A 23,525-nucleotide genomic window follows, 5' to 3' on the forward strand; every position below is an offset into this window, starting at 1 on the left:
TTGCAAGACCCTGCCAAGCAGACTCCCCTGGCAGGTTAGGTTCAAGTTAGATCTAATTTTGGAAGTTGACTACTTTTAAGGCCTATAAAAGGCAAATCCCTCATATGTCAAAAGAATGTTATTGTTGACAACCAAGAAGATCTCAGGTAGACTATTACAAAAACAGCTGTCAAAGTAAATCCTTTATCAATACATTTGAGGGCATTTTCCCTCAAGAGGCAGTGATGCAGTATCTGGTCTGGCTCTCCTAGTTCGCCTTATTGTGACTGTAAGTTCTGGAGACAGAAAGGGCTCTTGTAGCTCCAGCTTTAGGGCTCCCTACCCCACCCCCAGCCCGCCGTTATCCTCAGGCATTTGTTCCTCTGTGGCTCCAGAGGCACATGCTCTGGAGCCAGTCTAGGCACTGTTTCCTCCCTGCCCACCACCAAGGTGACTGGATGTCCAGCAAACGCTTTTTTTCTGGAGAAGACAGGGAGCAATCACCAGGTTTCGGCTCTGCAGGTTGCTATAGTTTTCCATTTTAGTTTCCACAGCAGATAAAATGTTTTCCTGTCAAAACCCTATTCATATCCTGTGTATTAAGTCATTTAATAAGCCCTTTAGTGAGTCCCAAATCTAGGAACCGTGCATATAACTATATGCACCAGAATTCCACTTCAAGACTAATAAACCAAGAATATTTGTTCAGTCATTTTATGCCCTGACAACAATGACAGGTGAACTGGAAATAAAAAAAAAACCCAAAAAGAAGAAAAAAGAATACCCAGGAAGGACCATGAGGCTGTTGGAGAGAAAATTTAAAGCTGCTCTAAAAGCTAATGACACAGAAGTTCTAGGAAAGTTTTAAAAAGCCATCCAGAGGAACAACTGCATGTGGCTTGGCATCACCTGAGTGTGGGAAGCAAGGCTTCTGGTGGAGGCAGGCCGGGAGGCAGGGCGCGGTGGGCGCGGCGGGCCCGGCGGGCGGCTGTGCGCCTCCAGGAGCGGCTGCAGTGGCTCTTCTCATGTTACACTGGGTGAACCACGCGAGCGTCCACACACAAAAGAGCATGCACGAAGTGATCCCGGATCGGCTTCCCTCCAAGGCCCCGGCCCCACCCGTGTGCTTGTCAGTAGGGAGGCAGTTGCACAAACTCCAGGTGGTGCCCCTCCCGCTGGGCTTTGGGGGGCAGGCAGGGGAATGTACCTGCTACTGACAAAGTTTGGAGGCAGAGAGGCAGACACTTTACCAATGACCCTACGCTTCTCCCAGTCACGGGGAAGATGAACTTTCTGAGGTAATACAAAAGAGGTCAGAAACAACCACTTTAGAAACATGTCTCTTATTCAGGCTCTATTTTGTATGTCCATCAGTTTTAATTTTGAGATGTTGAAGTGCTTTGTCCCAACTTCCTGCCCCTGAAGCCTACTGGCTCCACTGAGGAAGCGCTGAGTCGAAGAGGCGGGAAGAGTCAAAGAAGAAACTTCAAACAGCCTTCTCATTGACCCCTGAAATCCTGACACTTGTGTTCCCCTGAAGAGTAACTCAGATTTTAGGGTCCAACAATCCCAAGCCTCCTCACCAACTTTCCTCTCTCCAGTACAGAGGGCCTTCTAAATATCACCTGCATTTCAAGGGCAGCTGGAGAACACTGAACTCCCTGTGCTGTGGGTATACCATGGTTTTTCTTTTATTCTCATGTGCTTACAACCAAGTAAAAGCATTATAGTGCAGTATTAAAGTGGCTGCCTTCTACCCAGATAGGTACCACTTGTTTTTAAATGAAATCACTAACTGTGAAACTTACTATAGAGCTGCTATAATTTGATAAATGTTTGAGAGCAGGAACTTTGCCACTTAACAGCATAAGGTGTATTATTGTCCATCATAACGCATCATCTACTTAATTCAATTCACTTGTAATCTAATTTCCTAAGTCTTGGGCCTCATGCATTCTTATTTTCTTCCCCCCCCCCCCGCCCCCGACTGAGTCTTATTACACAGCCCAGGCTGGCTCTGAACTTGTTGATCCCCTTGCCCGTCAGGGAGCTGTTTATGGGAGTGTACCGCCATGCCTGGCCTCGTTCCATTTTTAGTCACATAAAACCTAGCACCTACTTGCACACAACCCTTCTCTTTTAGCAGACTTGCTGAAAGGCCAACCAAAATGAGAAATGAAATGTATGTCTGGACTCGTGGAATTTAGGGCAATTTTACCAAGTGCCTCTTTTTAAAAGCCACATTATAATGGAAACATAAATAAAAACTAACTCAAAAAGTTGTGTCACAATTAAGATGTGCTTCTGTGGAGCTTGAGGCTGAGAAACAAGAATGAACCCAAGGTGCATGACCCAATCTGGGGTCTCGGAAGGTGGACGTGAAGCATTTTCATTTCGTTGATTTGAAATGAAATGGAGCAGGCTGGGGAAAGGAGAGTCTGGAAGTGGCCACCCTCACGCCGCTCTCTTCAGAAAAGGTGTGACTCTGAACATCATAGTGACTCACTATGGGGTCTGCTAAGCAGTGATGGCTTGCAAAATGTGCATGGGCGTGTATGTGAGTGGAAGTATGCAAAGTGGACATGATCACAGACATCCTATCTCGTTAGAAATGATCTAACACGTGAGAAATCTCACTTCAGCAGTCAGATCCAACACTCATCTCCAGAGAGGACCTCAAGAGACAGTAGTAAGGACTTTACGTGTAGAAAGAAAGTAGGTGCTGTGGAAAACTGCCCAAGTTTTATGCAGGACTGTGATGAAACTAGCGGACGGTCTGTACAGTGGTACAGCACCCCTGGGCACCTGGACATCACCACTGCTGCTAGAGGCTTTGCTCCAATACTTACCCGGGCCCGATCCGGAAGCCAGAGAGTAAAGAGCTGCCTCACCAAGGCAAAACACTCAGGAGTAAGGCTTACATAGCACTCTAGAAAGGACCAGGAGGCCCACAGGTTACTGCCACTCCTGGGTCTGAGGCTTTCTGGGGGCAGAGGTAGTCTCTACCTTCTGCACTAAACACAGCAGCTGAGTGTGGTCCTGGGTCAGCCACCGGCAGCTACATGGAGACTGAACGATGGCCTGGAGGTCAGCCCCTGGACATACGTACGTTTACACAACAACGTGGGTGGTGGTGCTGCAGGCTTCTCTGGCTTCACTGCGTTGTAATTGTGGTCACTTGCCCAGGATGGAGTGCTGCTTTCACAGGCTGCCTCCTTCCCCGAGGCCTCACTTCTAGGAGGGGCTACCATCACCTTCTTTGCTGCGTTTTCCTTTTTGTCTGGTGCTGGCCTCTTGTGCACAGAAGAGATTTTAATCCCTACCTGGATAATCAGTGAAACCTCAGTTATTAAGGTCAGAAATGACACTTCTGCTGCATCTTACTAAGCAAGGAAGGTCATGATGCTTCTTTGGGACATCCAAAGACCCCCTTGCCCATCTGAGATCTGTACCACCTTTGCTCAATATTTTGTCTACGTACTTAGCAACCATAACATTTGGGATTGTATGGAAGGTGGCTGGGGCCCAAGTTCACTCTTGAACCACTTGGGAAGGTAATGAGACATGTCCAAAACAGGTGGAAAGAGCTTGCCTGTGGATGTGAGACTGCACCCAACACCTGGAGCAGGGGTAAGTGGGGTGGAAAAAGGAGACTCAATAGCAGTGTTCTCAGGGGAAAATACAGCATGTAGAAACCGGCCAGGCTCCAGTACTCCACACTGCCACCGTTCTCAGTGCACACAGCAACTGCCCAAATTATCAGCCCTAAAAACCAAGTCATTTGGGCTGGAGGTTTGGCTTAGTGGTAGAGTGCTTGCCTAGTATGCATAAAGACCTGGGTTCGATTTCTTGGTACCACATAGTCATAGAAAAAGACAGAAGTGGTGCTGTGGCTCAAGCGGTAGAGCACTAGTCTTGAGAAAGCCCAATGACAGTGTTCAGGCCTTGAGTTCAAGCCCCAGGACCGGCAAACAAAAAAATCAAGTCATCTAAGGGCAAGCAAGCATTGGAAAACAATCAAGACAACTCCCTGAGCAGTATCAATCCTGCTTCCTGTGTCACAACAGAATGAACTGTGAGGATGCATCCAGATGAGCCCCAGCAAGTGGGTTTAAAATAGTCTATTCGGCCAGCACAGTGGCTCACACCTATAATCCTAGCTACTCAGGAGGCTGAGATGTGAGGATCAAGGCTCAAAGCCAGCCTGGGCACAGGTACTAAAGATTGTGAAACTCTTATCCCCAATTCATTACTACAAAAGAGGAAGTGGGGATGTGGCTCAAGGGATAAGGCAGTAGCCTTGAGCGGGAGAGCTCAAGTCCCATGATCCACACACACACACACACACAAAAGTCTGACTAATATACATCGTGGTTCTTGAGATGTTCCTTAAAAGGAACTTGGCAGGTAAGCTCTACGCCAACTTGGACACAGCTACAGTCTGTGTCCTGGTGGTCTTGGTTTTCCTCAATGCTCAGACTACCCACCCCTGCTTAGTGTATTTATGTGACATAAATCCTTGGCTAATGAAGGAATCCTGGGCTAAAGGTGATTTGCATCATGTTGATACCTTGTCCTCTATACTCCAAGAATAAAGACAAGTCTATGGCAAGAACACTTCTGTACACTTTCTCCTCAATGACTCCAAAAATGACCTTGGTGGGCTTACCTGAACATTGCACTTGGGAAGACTGGGTTTTTCTGGCTTCATCTTGACCTTTTCTTTAGGTTTTGGTTTTGGTTCTTTACCTGAGCTTAGAAATTTCATAGTAGCTGCTGCATGTTTGAGAATACAATCATTACTGCAGTACACGGAGTCAGGCTGCGCCACACTGGAGCACCCAGGGCCGATGCACCTAGCAGCACCAGGAGCGTCCACCACCTGCAGGGTCAAACAGCGACTTCAGACAGTGGACATGGCAAGCCCTGTCCCTGCAATGCTGTGACAGGACTACGCCCATGGCTTTTAACTGAGGGAGACCAACACAACTTCTAATATGCATAAATTCTGAGCTTGGTGGTATTAGCCTATACCCCAATACACAGGAGGCTGAGGCAGAAGCATCCGCTGGTATGGTGCCTACACAGTGACTGTCCTTCACATCATACACTGGGCAGGACATTGAGGCAGCCCCCAGCACATGCAATCTGCACGATCCCCAACCCTGATCTTAAATGAGATTATTTAGTCAAAAGGGCCACATAAACTTCTTAAAAGGGGGATGGGACTTTCCCATAGGAGACTATGGCTAGCTGTGAGGGGAGGGCAGGGACGCTCTCCATAAGAAAACAAACAAAACCCCAAAGACCGGGATGCCCAATTAACTCTAACATTTCAACTCTAGGAAAGGTGGGGAGAGGTTGAGGTAGAAAGACTATGAGTTCAAGGATACCTAGCATTTCAAGCAAATCTGAATTTCAGATAAATTATTGATCTATTTGTTGTTGTTGATATGCTACAAAAATCACATGGGACACACACACCAAACAAACGGCCAGAGTCACGGCCTGATCGCACAGCTTCCTAAGGCCCTGACCGTACCTAATGGAACATGAACACACATCTGTTTAAGCTAAGTTTGTGGAGATCTGTCCTGCAGAAATAGGAAAGGAAGAGTCCACCAGAACCCTACTTGTTTTTACTTCTAAAGTATGCCTAATGGTCAAGACTGAAAACAAACATGCCTCTCACATTTTCTACTAGGATATTTCATTTCTCTAATTACAAATTTGACAATTGCTTTTTCTCTATTGAGTCTAAGTTTTACCTGGAATAAAATTTAAGCTTATGTCAGAATGTATTGCCAATAGAGAAAAGGTCACACTGGTGACTTGTTAAATTTAAATGCATTATAAATAGTATCACATTTTCTACAACTCCCATAGTATTCTTTCCCTCATCTCCACCCCCCTGGGTCCTGGAGCTTGAACTCAAGGCCTGTATGCTGTCCCTGAGCTTCTTTGTGCTCAAGGCTTGCACTCTACCACTGAGCCACAGCTTCACTTCTGGCTTTTTCTGAGGAGCCTATTGGAGACTTTCCTGCCTAGGCTGGCTTCGAATTACAACCCTCAAATCACAGCCTCTTGACTAGCTAGGTATGAGCCACCAGTACCCAGCTTCCCTCTTTACCACATACACAAGTTAAGTGGACCAGTTCTCATAGCTAATGCAATTTGAGTATGTTCAGTCAGAAAGGCTGCTAGCACAGAAATAAACCATGCAATCAATGTTAGCATGGGCAGTGCAGGGCTGATAGCATGTAATCACTGCTTGCCACAGGACAGTGAGGAGGATACAGAAGCTCACCTTTCCTCAACAAATCTGCCAACATACTTGAAATACACAACACCAAGAATATGCAAAGCAGAGATACTTAAAAAAAAAAAGTCAGTTAACAGTATGGGAGGAGCCAGTAAAGGGTACCACAGGGATGGCTGAGATGGAGCTAGAAGTGGAAGATGCTCTCCTACCAGACACATGTCTCCTTAGCAAAAGCTGAAACCATTTCAAAGGAAGCTCCCTAGCCTTGTGTCAGCAAGGCTGACACCTATTCAAACCAACCCCTTTGGGTTTGCCTTGGCAGACAAATACTTACAGGCTGGAATATCTTGAGTTTTTTCTTGCCACTGGGATTTGCAGCTTTCTCGATTCTACCTTTTATCCCCTGGTCCTCACTAGACTTCTGTTCCACTGTCCCTATACTTGTGCATTCTGTGCTGTCCGCGCCTTCCAGTCTACATCTAAGTTCCTGCTCCTCTGTAGCTTCTGAGTTCGTCTCATCCTGCACTTGCAGAATGGTGCAGTTTGGGCAGATGTAATCTTCCCCGTTCCTCTCCAGGAGCCGCCCCCGGGCCTCAGAGATGCCCACACAGTCACCGTGGAACCACTCCTCACACCGGTCACAGCAGATCATAAATCTGAAATGACACAGGATGGCACACACTCCTAATCCAAACCAGTTTTCACAAGAAATACAGATACACGGAAAAGCAGAGAACGAAATGAGGAATACCTCTAGGCCCTCTTTTAGAGTTACTACAATTCAACCAAGTCTTGCTTCCTCCTTTGGCTAACACATTTATAACAGCAAACTAGAGAGCTGGGATATACCTTGTTCAGTGGTGAAGCACCCACCTGGCATATGCAAGGCCCTGGATTTGATCTTTTTTTTTTTATTGTAATTAGTAAAAGGGTTACATGATATTTGCCAGATAGAAGGTGCATTAATTCACATACATTGATACCCTTTCACATGTCTTGGTACCCATTTCCCTCCCCCCACCCTGGATTTGATCTTTATCTAGCCTTCAATTGGAGGCTTCAGTGTGTCTAACTCCACACCACAAAATGATGCCCAGCAACCAAACCCAGGGCAGAATCTAGTCTGTCTGTATGTCTACAGCACGTGAGTGAGCACTTTTCCGCAGGCACAGCTGGGTGGCACAGGCAGCTTGTGTGACTGAGGCAAGTGAATTTCTCATCTCATCTCATCTCATGTTGGACACTGACTGAATGGTTACCTGTGGCTGGTGACGGCCACAGTGGCGAGGCTGGTGCAAAGCAAACCATACTCACTTCTTTTGTTTCCTTCAATAAAACTGCCCATCTAGCCCAGTTTTGAAGCACTTTAGCATTACAGGGAATGGAAAATGGTCTTACTCAGGTCCCATCCCTTCGTTGCTCTGCAAGCAGCAGCAGCAGCTTTCCTCCCCACCTACCTGTTGTTGTGGGGCTGGCGGCAGATACAATACAGAGCACTGGGGTCATAAACCTCACACTCAGGCTTGGGTTTTCCTCTGTCCCCAGGCTCTTCATCTTCTGTGCCTTGAGTTTCTGCCCCCTCTGACACATTTTCCCGGTCACTTTCTGCAGCTTGGGACCCAGCCCCCTGGCCAGCCTCAGGCTCCAGCTTGCAGGGGGAGACATCCTCGCCAGCGCTGCACGCCTCGCTGTCCACAGTCTCAGCAGGGCTTTCCTCCCACCGCTTCTTTCTCAGGCGATTCTGAACTCCTTTTGGGGGTCTCTCTGCTGGCTCCTCTTCTCGCTTTCTTCGAAGGCGATTCTGAAGCTCCTTTAGAGTAAGGCCATCGCTGTCACTGTCAGAGGTGTCTTCCTCATCACCTCCTTTGACTTTTTCACAAGAGTCAGGGCGTCCCTTCACCCCCAAGGAGCTGGGGATAGGGCCACTTCTAATCTCAGAGCTACTCTCAACACTCCCTTCTGACGCGGTTTCCCCATCTGTGGCAGGACAGGATGCAGGCTCATTGGAGTCCTCAGGGGAGACAGACACACTCTTCCTCCCGCGCCTGCGTACTGTAGTAAGGAACTCTTCCACCCGCTCTGTGCGCTTTGGCTGCCGCCCACTGCGGCGCAGGGAAAGACTGTGTGGCCGAGGCTGTGGCTCAGCAGGGTCTGCCTCGGCATCTCCAGCTCCCTCACGTTTGGCAATCGTGGTTCTCCGAAATCCCCACGTTTTCCTGAACTCTTTACTTGTGGGTTTGACAGCCTTAGGGGCTTCTTCACTGCTTGGGTCCCCTTTATCATCCATACCTAATAATGAAAGGCAATCACATCAAATGACAAAACAGGAAGCCAACAAAGCACACAGCCTTGAATCAAACACAAAGGGTTATCTACTGAGTGCAACTTCAGAAACAACAGTGAAATGAGATGTTTCTAACTTCCAAAGTGGAGTTGTATATAAATTCTAATAGTTAAACAGCAATGTTTCATTAAAATCCAGCCAGCAAAGCCGGATGCGGTGGCTGGCGCCTGTAATCCTAGCTACTCAGGAGGCTGATATCTGAGGATCAAGGTTCAAATCCAACCCAGGCACAAAAGGACCTGAGACTCATCTCCAAGTAACTTCTAGGAAACAGGGAAGTGGGGCTTGGGTCAAGGGTAGGGCTATAGCCTTGAGCTGAAGAGCTCAGAGACAGCGCCCAGGCCAAGTTCAAGCCTCATCCCCACCCCCAAAAACGTTCAAGACCCCTCCCCAAAGAAAAAAATCCAGCCAGCAACTCCAGTGTATAACATCACCATTTAATCACGTAGGACACGTAACTTTTCAAAAGGGGCAGAAAACTTATGGAAGGAACTGCTCAAGTAATATAATGACATGACCAGTAAAGTGTACAGACGAGGAGCTGATTCCAAAGACTACACCAGTTCTGCAGTGCTTTGCACAGAGCTGGCTGCCACCAGCAGGAGCAGAGAGTACTGGATGCCATGCTTCTGCTGGGTGTGGCCTGTAAGAGGACTGGCTGTGTCAGTCCTGGGTTTTTGTCCCCTCCTATCCATCTTCGCTCAGGCCAGGCCTGGAAAGGACAGTCTTTGGTCTTGCATGTTAGCCATGCGTAAGGAATAACCGTTGTGGACTCAAAGTGCAAGAAAGGTGGCCCGGGTTCTTAGCCGCACACCCAAGGCAGGGCTTGGGTCTTGTTTGGTTTGCTGAACCCACTGACCCAGGTGACTGCCCAGGGTCTATTTCTGTTTTCTTTCATTTTCTTTTTGAAGATTAAAGGGTATTTGTAAGTCTTACTTCTGAGATAACAAGACTGTAAAAACTTAATACTACCTTGAGACTTCTCTTCCTAGCTGTCCAAGTTTTAATCACATCTAAATGCTAATGATGACCGATTTAACACCATGCTCCATCCAAGAAAACGGACTGGTATAAAATGAAAACCTTAAAAAAAAGTGAAATGAAGAAATGTAAAAATTACTAGCACAGAGCCTTCCTTGCCAGTACATCTGGTCCCTCCCATAGCTGTCACTTGGCTGTGGTGATTATCTGCCCGTCAACTCTATCTATCACTCAGTAACCAGGAGCCACATGCTCCGTCACCCAGATGCTCAGGCAGGGAGGGCATCACTTGAGGTCTCAGCTGCTGAAGGACATAGCTCCACTGAACCACATGACAACCCCAACCCAACACATAGGGCTGGCAAGCCCTCCGTCTGCCCACGGGACTGAGGGCCCCTCCCAAGGCTGGACAGAGGGGGGGACACTGTGCTGCTTCCACTCAGGGGAGGCACGTCAAAACAAGCTGAAATTTCTGTCAATACACATGGCAAATGACCAAACCAGGTCAGTTATAATTTCTATGTCATAAATGTGTGTGTGTGTAGAGGGGGGAGAGAGAGACACACAGACACAGAGACAAAGAAAATGGGTTTGCACCTTGTGTAAACCAATTTTTTTTGCCAGTCCTGGGGCTTGAACTCAGGGCCTGAACACTCTTCTTTATACTTGCTCAAGGCTAGAGCTCTACCACTTGAGTCACAGCACCACTTCCAGCTTTTTCTATGTATGTGGTGCTGAGGAGTCGAATTCGGGTCTTCGTGCATGTTTGGTAAGCACTCTACCACTAGGCCAAACTCCCAGGTTCTCCCCTACCCCACAATTTTTAAAGTAATCTCAGGCTTTACTACTAAGCCATACCCAGTCCCAGGTCCTAATTCCCAAACCACACTCTCCATTTCTATGTGGATAGTTTAAGAAGCAGCCTGGCCCAGGGCATCCTTCACCATATACTAAATAAGGTAACTGCAAAAATAAAGGAACACCATCAATTCTTAACAAAAAAAATTTTTTTGGGTGGGTCATGGAGTTTGAACTCAGCCTGGGCACTGTTCCTGAGCTCTTCAGTCAAGGCTATCACCCTATCCTTGAGCCAAGCTCCACTTCCTGTTTTCTAGAGGTTAATTCGAGATAAGAGTCTCAGATCCTTTTGTGCCCAGGCTGGCTTTGAACCTCGATCCTCAGATCTCAGCCTCCTGAGTAGTTAGGATTACAGGCATGAGCCACCGTGTCCAGCTAATTTTTTTTAAAAAATTGGATTAGAGATTAGAATATTTCCAATAAATATAAATGTAACTTTATATATTTAAATAATGCCATTTAAAATAGATGGAATATAAACATTTTATGCTGTTTTAATAATACGGATACTTTACCTGCTTCAACATGGAAAGTTTGGATACTTTTTGCTGAAATCCTAAATAGAACAGAAACCCTGGCCCAGGTCCACCAAATGACCAGGCCTCACCACACTGCTGCCAGTCGCTGTTCTTGAGAAGGTTCAAGCTTGTAACAAGGAACTAGACTGTTGAGACACTGATGGGGGATGAGCGCCTGGAAGAAAATGAAACACATGTTATATACATGTTAACTAACTGTAACTGAACCATTCAACCATGATTTCTAACAATATCAATTTTTTCAAATAACTTTCTGAGTGACCTACAAAGGCATCAGAAAAAAGTGCCTGACCCTTTGCTAGATAGTACTGTCATACTCTGACAGAAGCATTAGGATAGCCCAGGGAAGCCCAGCAGTGAGTCTTAAGACTAGTCCAGCAAAGGCAGGCAGAGAGGCATCACAGAGGACTCTGGGAAGATGCGCTGATCTAGCTCAAGAGAAACTCAACAGGGCAGTGAAACACCAACAACAAGCTTTACATACAAAATTACTATAAGTAATCACATATATGTAATTATTTTGTCTAATTGTTAGCTGTATCATCACTTTAATGAAAAAGCTAACATGTGAAGACTTTTACATTTATTAAACATCAATGTTGTACCGTTTATGTGCATTAAAATTTAAAGTAACAGTTTTCCTTCCTTCCTCTTTTGAGATGTGTTTGCTTCTAACCAGTTTCTGAACACTACCTTTTTACCAGATTAACCCAAGAGTCCAGTCCTAGAGTCCTTCTTTCTCTCTTACCTCTTCTAACACCTAGCTCCAACTGCTTTCCAGCTAACTGTGGTCTCCCCAGCAACCCAGGACAAAGAATAAACACTTCCTCTTCTTTAAAGGGACAGTGGCCATTTAGACTGCATACCTATTCTCATTAGGCATTCACAGTACTTGCCATAGTCACACAATCTCCATGGCCTTCAGAGGCCTTTTTTGGGAGCTCACAGATTACTCAGAAAGCTGGGCACTGATGGCTCATGCCTACAGTCCCAGCTATGGAGAAGACTGAGGTCTGAGAATCCAGATTTGAAGTCAGCCCTGGAGATGGAGGTGTTACTCAAGTGGTATAGTAAGAGCCTTGAGTGAAAAAAGCTGAGAGCTCTAGGCCCCGGGTTCAAGCACCAGAATCAGAAAAAAGGACACAAGAAATGAAACTGTATTTTTATAACACTAAGCTTATAAGGACAAAAAAATTACAATGCTCATAGGAATAAAGTCATTTTTGAAAATTCAATTTATATGTGAATTTGAAAAACATGACAACTTCAGTTCTGAATGGTGGTGCTGAGGCTCAAGTGGTAGAGCTCTAGCTAGCCTTGAAAAAGTCCAAGGACAATTTCAGGCCCTGAGTTCCAGCCCAAGACTGGCAAAAAAAAAAAAAAAATTGTTAATTTTCTTAGACAACTTAGTGAATACCTGCACAAAGGAGAAATGCAACCACACCATATTAACACTTTCTCCCCAGAAAGAAAGAATCATAGAAATGGTTATCACTGAATAGACCACACTTCCAGCTCTGCTTTTTGCTGGTTATTTTGAAGAATCTAGAATTTTTTTTTGGCGGGGATGGGGGGATGAGGGGGATGGGGGTGGGGGGAAAGTGTCAGTTGTAGGACTTGAACTCTGGGCGTGGGTGCTGTCCCTGAGCTCTTCAGCTCAAGGCTACTACTACCCTACCCCTGGAGCCACAGAGCCACTTCCGGTTTTCTCGTGGTTCATTGGAAATAAGTCTCATGGACTTTAGTGCCCCAGCTGACTTTGAATCATGATCCTCAGATCTTAGCCTCCTGAGTAGCTAGGATTACAGGAGATCCACTGCTCATGGCTTCTAGAAAACTTCTTTTTGCCTTGCTGGCCTCCAGCTAAGATCCTACAAATCTCAGCCTCTTAAAGTAGTTAAAATTCTAAGATTGAACCAGCATCTGGTTTGTTCGTTCCTTCTTTCTTTCTTTCCTTTCTTCCCCCCCCCCCCCTTCCTTTCTTACCGGTTCTGGGGCTTGACTTCAAGGTCTGAGCTCTCCACTTGAAACACATAATACTGAGCTCATCTACTTGAGCCACAGCATCACTTCTGGCTTTTCTATGTATGTGGTACCAAGAAATAAAACCCAGGTCTTCATGCATGCTAAGCAAGCACTCTTACCACTAGGCCAAACTCCCGGCCCTGTTCTTTCTTATTTTTTTTATTTTTTTTTTTTTGCCAGTCCTGGGCTTGAGCTCAGGGCCTGAGCACTGTCCTTGGACTTTCTCAAGGCTAGAGCTCTACCACTTGAGCTTCAGCACCACTTCTGGCTTTTTGCTATGTATGTGGTACTGAGGAATTGAACCCGGGTCTTCGTGTATGCTAGGCAAGCACTCTACCACTAGGCCAAACTCCCGGCCTCTTTCTTAATTCTTAAGTACTATTTTTTTCCCCTTTTCCTTTGTTTTGTTTGTTGTTTATCTGTCTTTGGGTGGATGGGAGGGCAAAGAAATGGTGGAAACTAATGCAACAGTGATACTAGATACGTTGAAAATAAACTATACAACTTATGAGATGGGAGGGAAAAACAGTGAGGGAAAGAGTGATATTGTTCAAAAAGAAATGTACTCTAAGATGTAACTACAACCCACACCTTTACAATAAATGGGGGGAAAATGACATATAAATATTTTTTCCAAAATTAAAAAAAAACAACAAAAAACAAATCAAACTACTTCATTCCCATTCCTACTAATTGGAACTTGGGATACTGTAATGAAGTCTTAGTGGTGGGAAAAAAAACTCAAGTATTTTGAGTTTTAGTGCTTATTTAATCCTCTTTAAAGGTTATGGACATGGTCTTGGAGATATAAACATAATTACATAGACATAAAAAATCCATGATGGGCTTTATCCTCTATAGATATGTTTTATTACATATATTAATTTGTACCTATGACATACAAACCCTCAGCTTAATTTTAATTATATTCTAAAATCTATGTGCCTGTGATTGTATATGGATTTCCTTCTTGAATACTTGTTTGTTAAACATGACATTTGAAATATGATGTAGACATCAACGTTAATAAATTCTCTCTAAAAAAATGTGAGGACTCAGCTTAGCTCTGTAGCTTGTACCTGTAATTCTATTTGATGCGTAGACTTGGAGAGATGGTGGTTGAAGGCCAGCCTCTGGGCAAAGGAAGTATGAGACTGAATCTCAACAGAAAAAGGCTGGTATGGTAGCATGTACTTGACCTCCCAGTTACTATAAGAAACATATAGGTGAATCGTTGTCCAGGCCAGCAAGGCAAAAAGCAAGCCCCTATGTCAAAAATAACCAGAAGAAAAAAAGGCTAGAAGCCAGGCAAGGTGGCTCATGCCTGTAATTCTAGCTAGTCAGGAGGCTGAGATCTGAGGATCTCTGTTCAAAGCCAGCCTGGGCACTACAAAACCATGAGATTCTTATCTCCAATTAATCATTAGAAAAATGGGAAGTGGAGCTCTGGCTCAAGGGTAGGGCAGCAGCCTTGAGCTGAAGAGCTCAGGGACAGTGCACAGGCCCAGAGTTCAAGCCCCATGACCCCCGGCCCCCAAAAAAAGAAAGAGAAAGAAAAGAGAGCTAGGTGTGTAGCTTAAGCAAAAGAGTACCTGTCTAGCAAGCTCAAAATCCAGAGTTCAAACCTTAATAATATGTATATACATGTGCATACACACTCAACACATATATGTACATGTACACATATATACATACAAACAGTAATGTGTACATACACATACACAAATGCCGGGGCCTACCGGCAGCAAATTGGGGTTCCTGAAATAGGGGGCAGGGACTGGAAAAAATAGGAGACAAACACATCGGGTCCGGGAGGTCTGCAGCCCAGGTAAAAACTGCCCCCCTCGTTTATTCAACTCCAGGCTCCTCTCCCTTCTTGAAGCCCAGGGAACTTCCCGGTGTTACATTCATATGGTAAATCTCAGGTCATTTAAACAGAATAAGGCCAGAGAACAATAAGACAATAAAGCCATTGTCTGATGCAAATCAAGGTACAGTTTGATTCCACTCTGGCTCCCAACACACAAAGACCTTTCATTTAAATACATGGAATGTATCTACAGATTTTGTAAAGTCCATTACATATTAGCATCTATTAACGTTACTTCCAGGATCACAACAAGTTAGCATTAAAGTGGTCCTGTTTTATAATTTTGCATATTTCTGGTTTAATAGAAGAAAGGCAGGAATCCAGGTGCCAGTGGCTCAGCCTGTAATCCTAGCTACTCAGGAGGCTGAGATTTAGGGTTTGCGGCAGTAAAATCCTTGAGTCTGTGAAACTCTCTTATCTCCACTAAATTATCAAAAAATCCAGAAGTGAAAGCTGTGCTTCAACCAGTAGAACGTTAGCCTTGAGCAAAAGCAGCTCAGCCGGGACAATACCAAAATCCTGAGTCCAAGCCTCAGATCAGGCACCAAAAACACGCAAACAAGACACCCAGGGTTGGGATTGGACTCAAGCAGTAGAGTGCAAGCATAAGGACTTGTGTTCAAATCCCAGTACTGCCAAAACAAAAAACAGCAAGCTTTCCACACGCTCTACCCTTCTTCTACTATCATACACTCTGAAACACATGAAGCATTGCTTTACACAAGTCTGCCATTAAAAAAAAGTGAGGAGTATTTTAAACAATCTCTTCACACAATAGTGGTTATTCTTTGGTATTACACCTAATAAACAAGTACCAATTGGATTCTGAAGCCACATCAATGAACTTTTCATGTTTTTACCTTAAAACCCACTGGTCTGTCAAATTTTTTAGCATTCTCTTACCCATATGCCAATGGGTCATTTAGAAAAGTGGCTCATTGGGTGAAGCAATCCACATAGAAGTAAATGTGTTAATGTGCTGAGGAATTCCTCACAACTGCTTCATGACTGGAAGCCAGCAAACGCACAATGGCAGATACAAGCTTCCCCGAGTTCAAATTTTATCTATGGCAAGAAATAATCACTTTTGCTGTGACTCACACTCACTGGAAAAAGCTAGCTGCTACACAAGCCTGAGAGCTGCCTCATGTGTCCTCTCTTAGATGGACTTGCCAATTCCCTTCAGGGAAGCTGAACGAGGCACATTTAAGGGTCAAAACTTAATCATATCAGCACTGTCCCAGGCTCCTCAAGGCCACAGGCCACTGTTAAGGCAAGCACTTGGTGCATCCAGCACACAGTGGGAGCACAGGGTTCTTGTTGTGCACATAGGTGCATGTCACTTGGACAATTACTGTAGAATACTCCCCTGAGAACACAACAGAGAACTCTGGATATATGTTGTTATTTCTACTTTAAGAATACACTGGGTATGTGCATGCAGAGACTTAAAGGAAGTGCTCTGCAACACTAACTGAATGCCTTCAGATTCCCCAGCTCACAGTGGAGTTATTACAGAAGTAAAACACAACCTCCAAAATGGTAAATATTAGTCTTTTTTTTTTTTTTTTTTTGCCAGTCCTGGGCTTGAGCTCAGGGCCTGAGCACTGTCCTTGGACTTTCTCAAGGCTAGAGCTCTACCACTTGAGCCTCAGCACCACTTCCGGCTTTTTTCTATGTATGTGGTACCAAGGAATCGAACCCGGGTCTTCATGCATGCTAGGCAAGCACTTTAACCACTAGGCCAAACTCCCAGCCCAAATATTAGTCATATTAATTACTCATCATTACAGTACATATCAATGAAGTATTAAAAATATTTTAAATGTGGGTGCCTGTAATCCTAGCTCATTCAGAGGGATGAGATTGGAGGATCACAGCTCAAAGCCACCCTGGCAAGAGATCTATGAGATTCTCATCTCCAGTTAACCACTAAAAAGCCAAGAGTGCTAGTTTTAAGAAAAATAGTCAGGACAGAGTCTAGGCCGAGCTCAAGCCCTAGGACCAGAGTGCACATACAATATAGTTTAAATATCAGAGGGGCATGCATGACTTTACACACACGCACACATATAAATATCAGCGGTGCACAACATTACAAGAACACCTTACTACTCTAATTCTGTAGAGGTAAATAATAGAAACATGTGGATTTAAGCCGATCAATCTCTGAGGCACCTTGAAATGTAACAGCCATAATAAAGTCCCTATACCCATGCCATGACGACCCCAGGAAAACAACAAAGACTGACAACCAAATAGATAACAGTGCCTGTTTGCCCCACCTGGGGACAAAGCATCATATTCTTCAAATTTGATTCCCATGAAACAGTGCTTAAAACAACTTAAAACATTGAGGCAATTCTAACCTGCTAGTCAGACATTACTCTCAATACATTTTGACCTCTGACTCATTAAAGGGCTTCTGTCTCAATGACATTTTGTTATATGGATAAAGGCAACAGAGAAGATGCTCAAGTTCTTTGTGAAAAATAAGATTACTCACATACACACAAAAAAATGCAACTGTTGTTTAAATGTAGCAGCTAGCCAATTAGAATATGCCTAGAAAATTCAAACACTATCCGAAAAAGAGAAAGTTCCAGTCTGACCCCCAGAAATAGCTGCTAGCACTCAACTCTGCTCCCCGGGGTGCTATGCTCAGGGTTCCTGGCATGGGACCCCAAAGCAGCAAAAATGATGCTTATCCATCACACTGAGGACGGGGTATCTACGCAGATGCCATCCGACTCAATAATACCAACGCTGTCAAAAAGGACCCTTCCATTTCAGGATACTCCTGCACAAAACCTGTGGTTCCCGTAGCTACAGGAATTTGGAACTTATCTCTGACCTACTTGCCACTATGACTTGATGCCCACTTTTGTCTGTGTCTCCATGCTCTAAGTGCACCTGCACTGGTTATGTGTTTATTAACTCAGCCACCCTATCCCTTTCTGTTCTTAGTTCCTATCTAAAGGAACTCGAGGACTCCACAGCTACTTTTGCCTTTGACCAAATAGAAGTGTTGCTGGACCCAGTGAGAGGGTATGTATGTGTATCTTCATAAACAGAATATACTTTCCCAGATATTTAGGACCAATTACTTTTCAACTCTTTTTCTTAACAGCAAGAGTATTTTTTTTTTTTGCCAGTCCTGGGCTTGGGCTCAGGGCCTGAGCATTGTCCTTGGACTTTCTCAAGGCTAGAGCTCTACCACTTGAGCCTCAGCACCACTTCTGGCCTTTTTCTATGTATGTGGTACCGAGGAATCGAACCGGGCCTTCGTGCATGCTACACAAGCACTCTAACCACTAGGCCAAACTCCTGGCCCCACAGCAAGAGTATTTTTTGCTATTGAGAGTAGCTATCAAAACGTGGCTGGGCTCTCAGATTAAAGCTACCACCACAATACTAATAAAGCATTATGTATCCTTTTCACTGCGATTCTCAGGCATATATATATAGTTTTCCAGAAGATAAATTACAGTGACAGCATTACTTCAATTGGAGATAGATGTGAGAAACAAACAGTGGTCAGTTAAGCCTGAGATTTGCAAAATAACACTAAAAGTCAGCTTTCTTGTTAAATGGCTCCGGACTTGGAAAATCTTTTCTTTCTTTTTAATATGGATTGCTCCATGAATTTGTGTGTCATCCTTGAACAGGGGCATGCTAATCTTCTCTGTGTTGTTCCAATTTTGGTGTATGTGCTGCTGAAGCAAGCCTTAAAAAAAAAAAAAAAGTAAATAAATGTGGGGCCGGGAATTTGGCCTAGTGGTTAAAGTGTGTGCCTAGCATGCATGAAGACCTGGGTTCGATTCCTCGGTACCACATACGTAGAAAAAAGCTGGAAGTGGTGCTGAGGCTCAAGTGGTAGAGCTCTAGCCTTGAGAAAGTCCAAGGACAGTGCTCAGGCCCTGAGCTCAAGCCCAGGACTGGCAAAAAAAAAAAAAAAAGTTAAATATGGTACCAGAAAATAAAGATTAAATACACGGAAGTTCTGTGAGGAGGGGAGGGGCTACGGATGAAGGAGACAACCATGGTCCAGATGCACTCACTGTACATATAAAACCCCTTTGAATAATTATTTGAAGATAATAAAAAATGAGGAAAAGGAAAAATAATATTTGGGGTGGAGGGAACAAGGCACAGAGATCCTAGGTGTGACTCAAAGGACTGACCCTGGATTTACTGTTCCACCCAGTGGACTTCAAGGACAGTGGCTAGGATTGCTGCAGCACTCTATCCCCTCCCTCCAATCCTTTCTCATTCTGTTTCCAGAGATTACTCAGAGAAGGCTTGGATGGCTGCTATCTAAATTTAGAATAAGGCTTCTCTTAAAAGCATTTACTGTAGCTTACACCTGTAATCCTAGCTACTCAGGAGGCTGAGATCTGAGGATCAAGGTTAAAAGCCACAGCCCAGGCACTAACGAACTGAGACGCTTATCTCCAATTAATGACTAGAAAATGGGAAGTGGGGCTGTGGCTCAAGGGGTAGGGTGATAGCCTTGACTTGAAGAGCTCAGGGACAGCGTCTAGGACCATAGTTCAGGACTCCCCCCCCCCCTTCCAAAAAAAAGCATTTTCTCTGTGAGAAGGAGCTATAGTTACGAGGTGTCAGGATGTCTGGCCACAGCCTGAAGTCTGGCGTTCATGACCTGGGCATTGTCCCTGAGCTCCCTCACTCAAGGCTAGTGTTCTAGCCCTAGAGTCATAGTTCCACTTGCAGCTTTCTGCAGGTTACCTGGCTCTCCTTTCTGGGCAAGGCTTCAAACTCTGATCCTCAGATCTCAGCCTCACCCCTGTAGGTCAGCCTAAGAAGGGGTCTTGGAAACTCAAGTCAGGAATTAACTTTGCACTTCACCTGGAGTCATCTTTCCCTTCCCTGAGATTGGTCTGCTGTCACCTACGAATGGGTATGGGAGCAGTGGAGACCACCCAAGGAGTGGGTGGCTTTCACTAAAGAGTTCTGACTCATGCAGATTTCCTGTATCAACGTTTGCAAAGCTATGCACAGCTGATTCCACCTTCAAGCTTTCTGTGGAAGTAAGGACCCAGTAACTTACTCATCAGTGGCACATGTGTGTGTGTGTGTGGGGGATAACACAAGTGATAAGACAGGACATGTCACTACTAAGGATATATTTGTAAAATAGAAAGACACTATTATTTTAAAGTTACAATCTAACAAATCCAAAGTCCCTGTCTAGGAGCCCAGTTCACCTTCACTGGGATAAGGGCTGAGAGAGATTCTGGGAGACATTTCTCTTGGCACAGACTCAGTATTCCAAGATCTACTCTCAGCAGCTGCACTCCCTCCCTACTCCCTTTCAACCACAGCCATTTAGACTGGGTAGGGCAGGGCAACTCCCTGGTGAAACAGACTCCAGGGACAGGTCAGGGTCTAAAGCTTTTGATACTGAGGACAAGCAGTCCTAGTGAATGAGGCTGCAATTGCAAATACAAATTACCAATGGTGAAAGAAGCATGACAGTGCCAACATGGAAAACTAAAAGGTTTTCCAAAGCACTCTTTGGTCAAGTGCCAAATCAGCACCAAACTCAGTAAGTATGCAACAAGTCAACATCACTCACCCAAGTGACAGCATCCATGTAGCAGAGCTTGGAGAATCAGGCCTTCTGAAATGAGTCCCTCTCCCTTTCCCTATTCCCAACCAGGGCTTGAACTCAGGGCCTACCTGCTGTTCCTCAGATTGTTTTGCTCGAGGCTAGCAGCACTTCTATCAGATGCAGACCCACTTCCAGCTTTTTGGTGGCTAACTGGAGATTAAGAATCTCATACATTTTTCTGCCTGGGCTGGCTCTGAACTGCAAAACTCAGATCTCAACCTCCAGATTAGCTAGGATTGTAGACATGAACCACCACCACTATCTGGCTTACTTTAACAAGCGACTTTAACAAGTATTTACCACCATTTGCTTAAATGTTAGTTACAGGTGACAGTGTCAACCCTGTCTTATGGAGATTGTAGGACTGCTTCCTTTACACTTATTTATGAGAGTACACAAAACCAAATTTTTTGTTCTTAAAGGTGACAAAATGGACACAAACTAATATTCATCATCAGAAGACTACCTTGAAAATCAAGAAAACACCCATGTAAGGAAGACGTTATTTAGACAAAGGATGGTGGCCAGCTGTTCATGGCTCACGCCTGTGATGCTAGCTAGTACTCAGGAGAGAGATCTGAGGACAGCAGTTTGAAGCCAGCCTAGGCAGAAGAGGCCCTGTGAGACTCTTATCTTCAATAAACTACTCAAAGAAGCCAGTATTACTGTGGCTCGAATGCACTGGCCTTGACCACAAAGAGGCCCAAGTCCTACTGAGTTTAAGCCCCAGAACCGGCAAAAGAAAAAGAAAAAAGGATGATGAGTCCCAACAGTCAGTGTCATGCTTGGAATTCCACCACAGAGTGCAAACAGTGGTGACAGGAAGCCCATAGCAAAACACCTCTCCCCTGGCACATCCGTATCCATGCACACAGCAGGGATCCCTTCTGGTGTTTTTAAGTTTCTACATGCTATTTACACTTTACAACCCAAATACACCAATCATATTTATTGCATCAACAATTAATTCACCTTTTTGGGGCCAGGAGTGTGGCCTAGTGGTAGAGTGCTTGCCTAGCATGAACCAAGACCAGGGTTCCATTCCTCCGTACTACATACATAGAAAAAGCCAGAAGTGGTGGTGTGACTCAAATGGTAGAGCTCTAGCCTTAAGAAAGCCCAAGGACTCAGGCTGCGAGTTTGACCTAGTGGTAGAGTGTTTGCCTTGCATGCACGAAGACCCAGGTTCGATTCCTCGATACCACATACATTTAAAAAAAAAAAAAGGCTGGAAGTGGTGCTGAGGCTCAAGTGGTAGAGCTCTAGCCTTGAGAAAGTCCAAGGACAGTGCTCAGGCCCTGAGCTCAAGCCCAGGACTGGCCAAAAAAAAAAAAAAAAAAAAAAAAAAAGCCCAAGGACAAAGCTAGGCATGATGGCTCCTGTAATCCTAGCTACTCAGGAGGCTGAGATCTGAGGATCAAAGTTCAAAGCCAGTCCCGGCACACAAGGATCTGAGACTCTCATCTTCAATTAACCTCTAGAAAAGGTAAGTGAGGCTTAACTCAAGAATAAAGTGGTAGCCTTGGGCAGAAGAGGTCGGGGACAACACCCAGTCCCAGGGGTAGGGTGGTACCTTTGAGCTCAAGGACAGTGCCCAGGCTGAGTTCAAGCCTCATGACCCACAAAAAAAAAAAAAAAAAGAAAAAGAAAAGAAAATCCCAAGGACAGTGCTCAAGCCCTGAGTTCAAGTGATGACTGGCAAAAAAATTAATTCACCTTTTTATAAAAATAAATGAAATACCAACATATGAAAAACCAAAACCCAGAACCTAATTTGGCACCAAAAAAGCAGAAATAATCTGCCTCACTTACACAAAGGTTAATCACAATAAACTGCACGGACACAGCCATAAAATTATTTTTAAAAAAGAGTACAACTAACTATCCATTCAACTTCCCCTATTTCCCTCACTACTCACCAATAAAAAGTGTGGGGGGGGGGGCTGGAGGAACATGGCCTTTCTCACAGACAAGTCTGTGTACTTACACAAAATGAACTCAATTCAGACTTTGTGCTTTGACCTCCTTCCCAATGAGCACGCAGCCACTGACTTGTAATCACACAGCCCTTGCCACTCGGTTCACAGTCGCTCAACTCTCGTCATGAAGGCGTCCCGCCATTCACATATAAAATTCCAGAGGGGGACTCCACGCGGGGGAAGCTTCTCGCGGACTCACTCGTGCAGGCACCCGAAGGCCTCCGGAGGCCAGCGGCCAAGCACACCCTGCTCACCAGCACCGAGGCGTTCCTGGGCTGCCCAGCCCGGACCAGACCCTCCAGCTCCCGGCAGGAGGAACCAGGCCCCAACAATGGCAGCAGCCCTCCGCCGGCCATTGTGACGCCCCCCGCCGCGGGTGGGGTCCGGCTCGGCAGCCAATGACGGCACTGCACCCTTGACTGGCGCGTTCTCCTCCGAACGCCGCGGGCCTGGCCACCTTCCGGCGGCCACCGCATTCCCAAGCCGGGGGAGGAGTGGGGAGCGGCGACCCGGCCGTCCCCAGCCGCACGCGGCCCCGCCGGGGGCGGCCTCGCCGGGGACGGCCGCGGGCCGCCGCCGCCGCCCGCACGGGGCCCCACCGAGCCACCCGTGACTCAGCGGAAACCAGGCCGCCGAGCCGAGCCCGGGCCGACCCCCGGCCGGGAGAGCCGCGGCGCCCCGCCCGCGAAGCCAAGCCGCGGCCCGCGAGCCCGCAGTCCCAGGCCGCGCCCGGCGGCCCGCGGCCGCCATCTTCCCGGCGGGAGGGAGCGGCTCCGCGCGGCGCGGCTCCCGACCGCCGGGCTTGGCATCCGCTCCGCCCGCGTCCCAGGCGGCCCGCTCGGCGCCCGCTTCCCCACCGAGCCCGAACACTCACCGTGGCCGCCGGGGCCCACAGCTACTTCCAACGCCGCCGCGGGGCTGGAGCGGGGCGGCGCGCGACCGGCGGCGGCCACCGAGACGGCGAGGCTAGAGCGGCGCCCGGCGCCGAGGGAGGTCGACCACCGAGACGCCGCCGGGCTAGAGCGGCCCGCGCCGCGCCGGCCCCGCCCCCCG

At 46.1% G+C, this 23,525-nt stretch overlaps 1 protein-coding gene and 1 non-coding gene across 7 annotated transcripts in view; both read right to left on the reverse strand.

Moving 5' to 3' along the window:
• Dido1 (death inducer-obliterator 1) overlaps positions 1-23,525 on the reverse strand; it is a 58,433-nt gene that overhangs the window by 24,067 nt on the left and 10,841 nt on the right. Inside the window, exons 1-8 of one of the 6 annotated variants that reach the window (XM_090352619.1) lie at positions 22,481-22,766; positions 14,068-14,197; positions 10,940-11,117; positions 9,558-9,668; positions 7,699-8,530; positions 6,576-6,897; positions 4,649-4,861; positions 3,089-3,302 (exon numbers count right to left, since the gene is read on the reverse strand). In XM_090352619.1, coding sequence (XP_090208745.1) covers positions 3,089-3,302; positions 4,649-4,861; positions 6,576-6,897; positions 7,699-8,528 — 1,579 coding nt within the window. In that variant the 5' untranslated portion in view covers positions 8,529-8,530; positions 9,558-9,668; positions 10,940-11,117; positions 14,068-14,197; positions 22,481-22,766. Of the gene's footprint in view, positions 1-3,088; positions 3,303-4,648; positions 4,862-6,575; positions 6,898-7,698; positions 8,531-9,557; positions 9,669-10,939; positions 11,118-11,656; positions 11,886-14,067; positions 14,198-22,480; positions 22,767-23,346; positions 23,420-23,525 lie in introns of those variants that run through there. The other 5 variants (XM_090352618.1, XM_090352617.1, XM_090352621.1 and 2 more) reach the window with 5 other exon arrangements.
• Positions 18,482-18,583, reverse strand: LOC150050695 (U6 spliceosomal RNA). Its single transcript, XR_016538772.1, has one exon. It is a non-coding gene; the product is annotated as a U6 spliceosomal RNA (small nuclear RNA).

The sequence above is a fragment of the Megascapheus bottae genome, chromosome 18 (genome assembly GCF_031878675.1).
Source record: "Megascapheus bottae isolate mThoBot1 chromosome 18, mThoBot2.hap1, whole genome shotgun sequence".
NCBI lineage: Eukaryota > Metazoa > Chordata > Mammalia > Rodentia > Geomyidae > Megascapheus > Megascapheus bottae.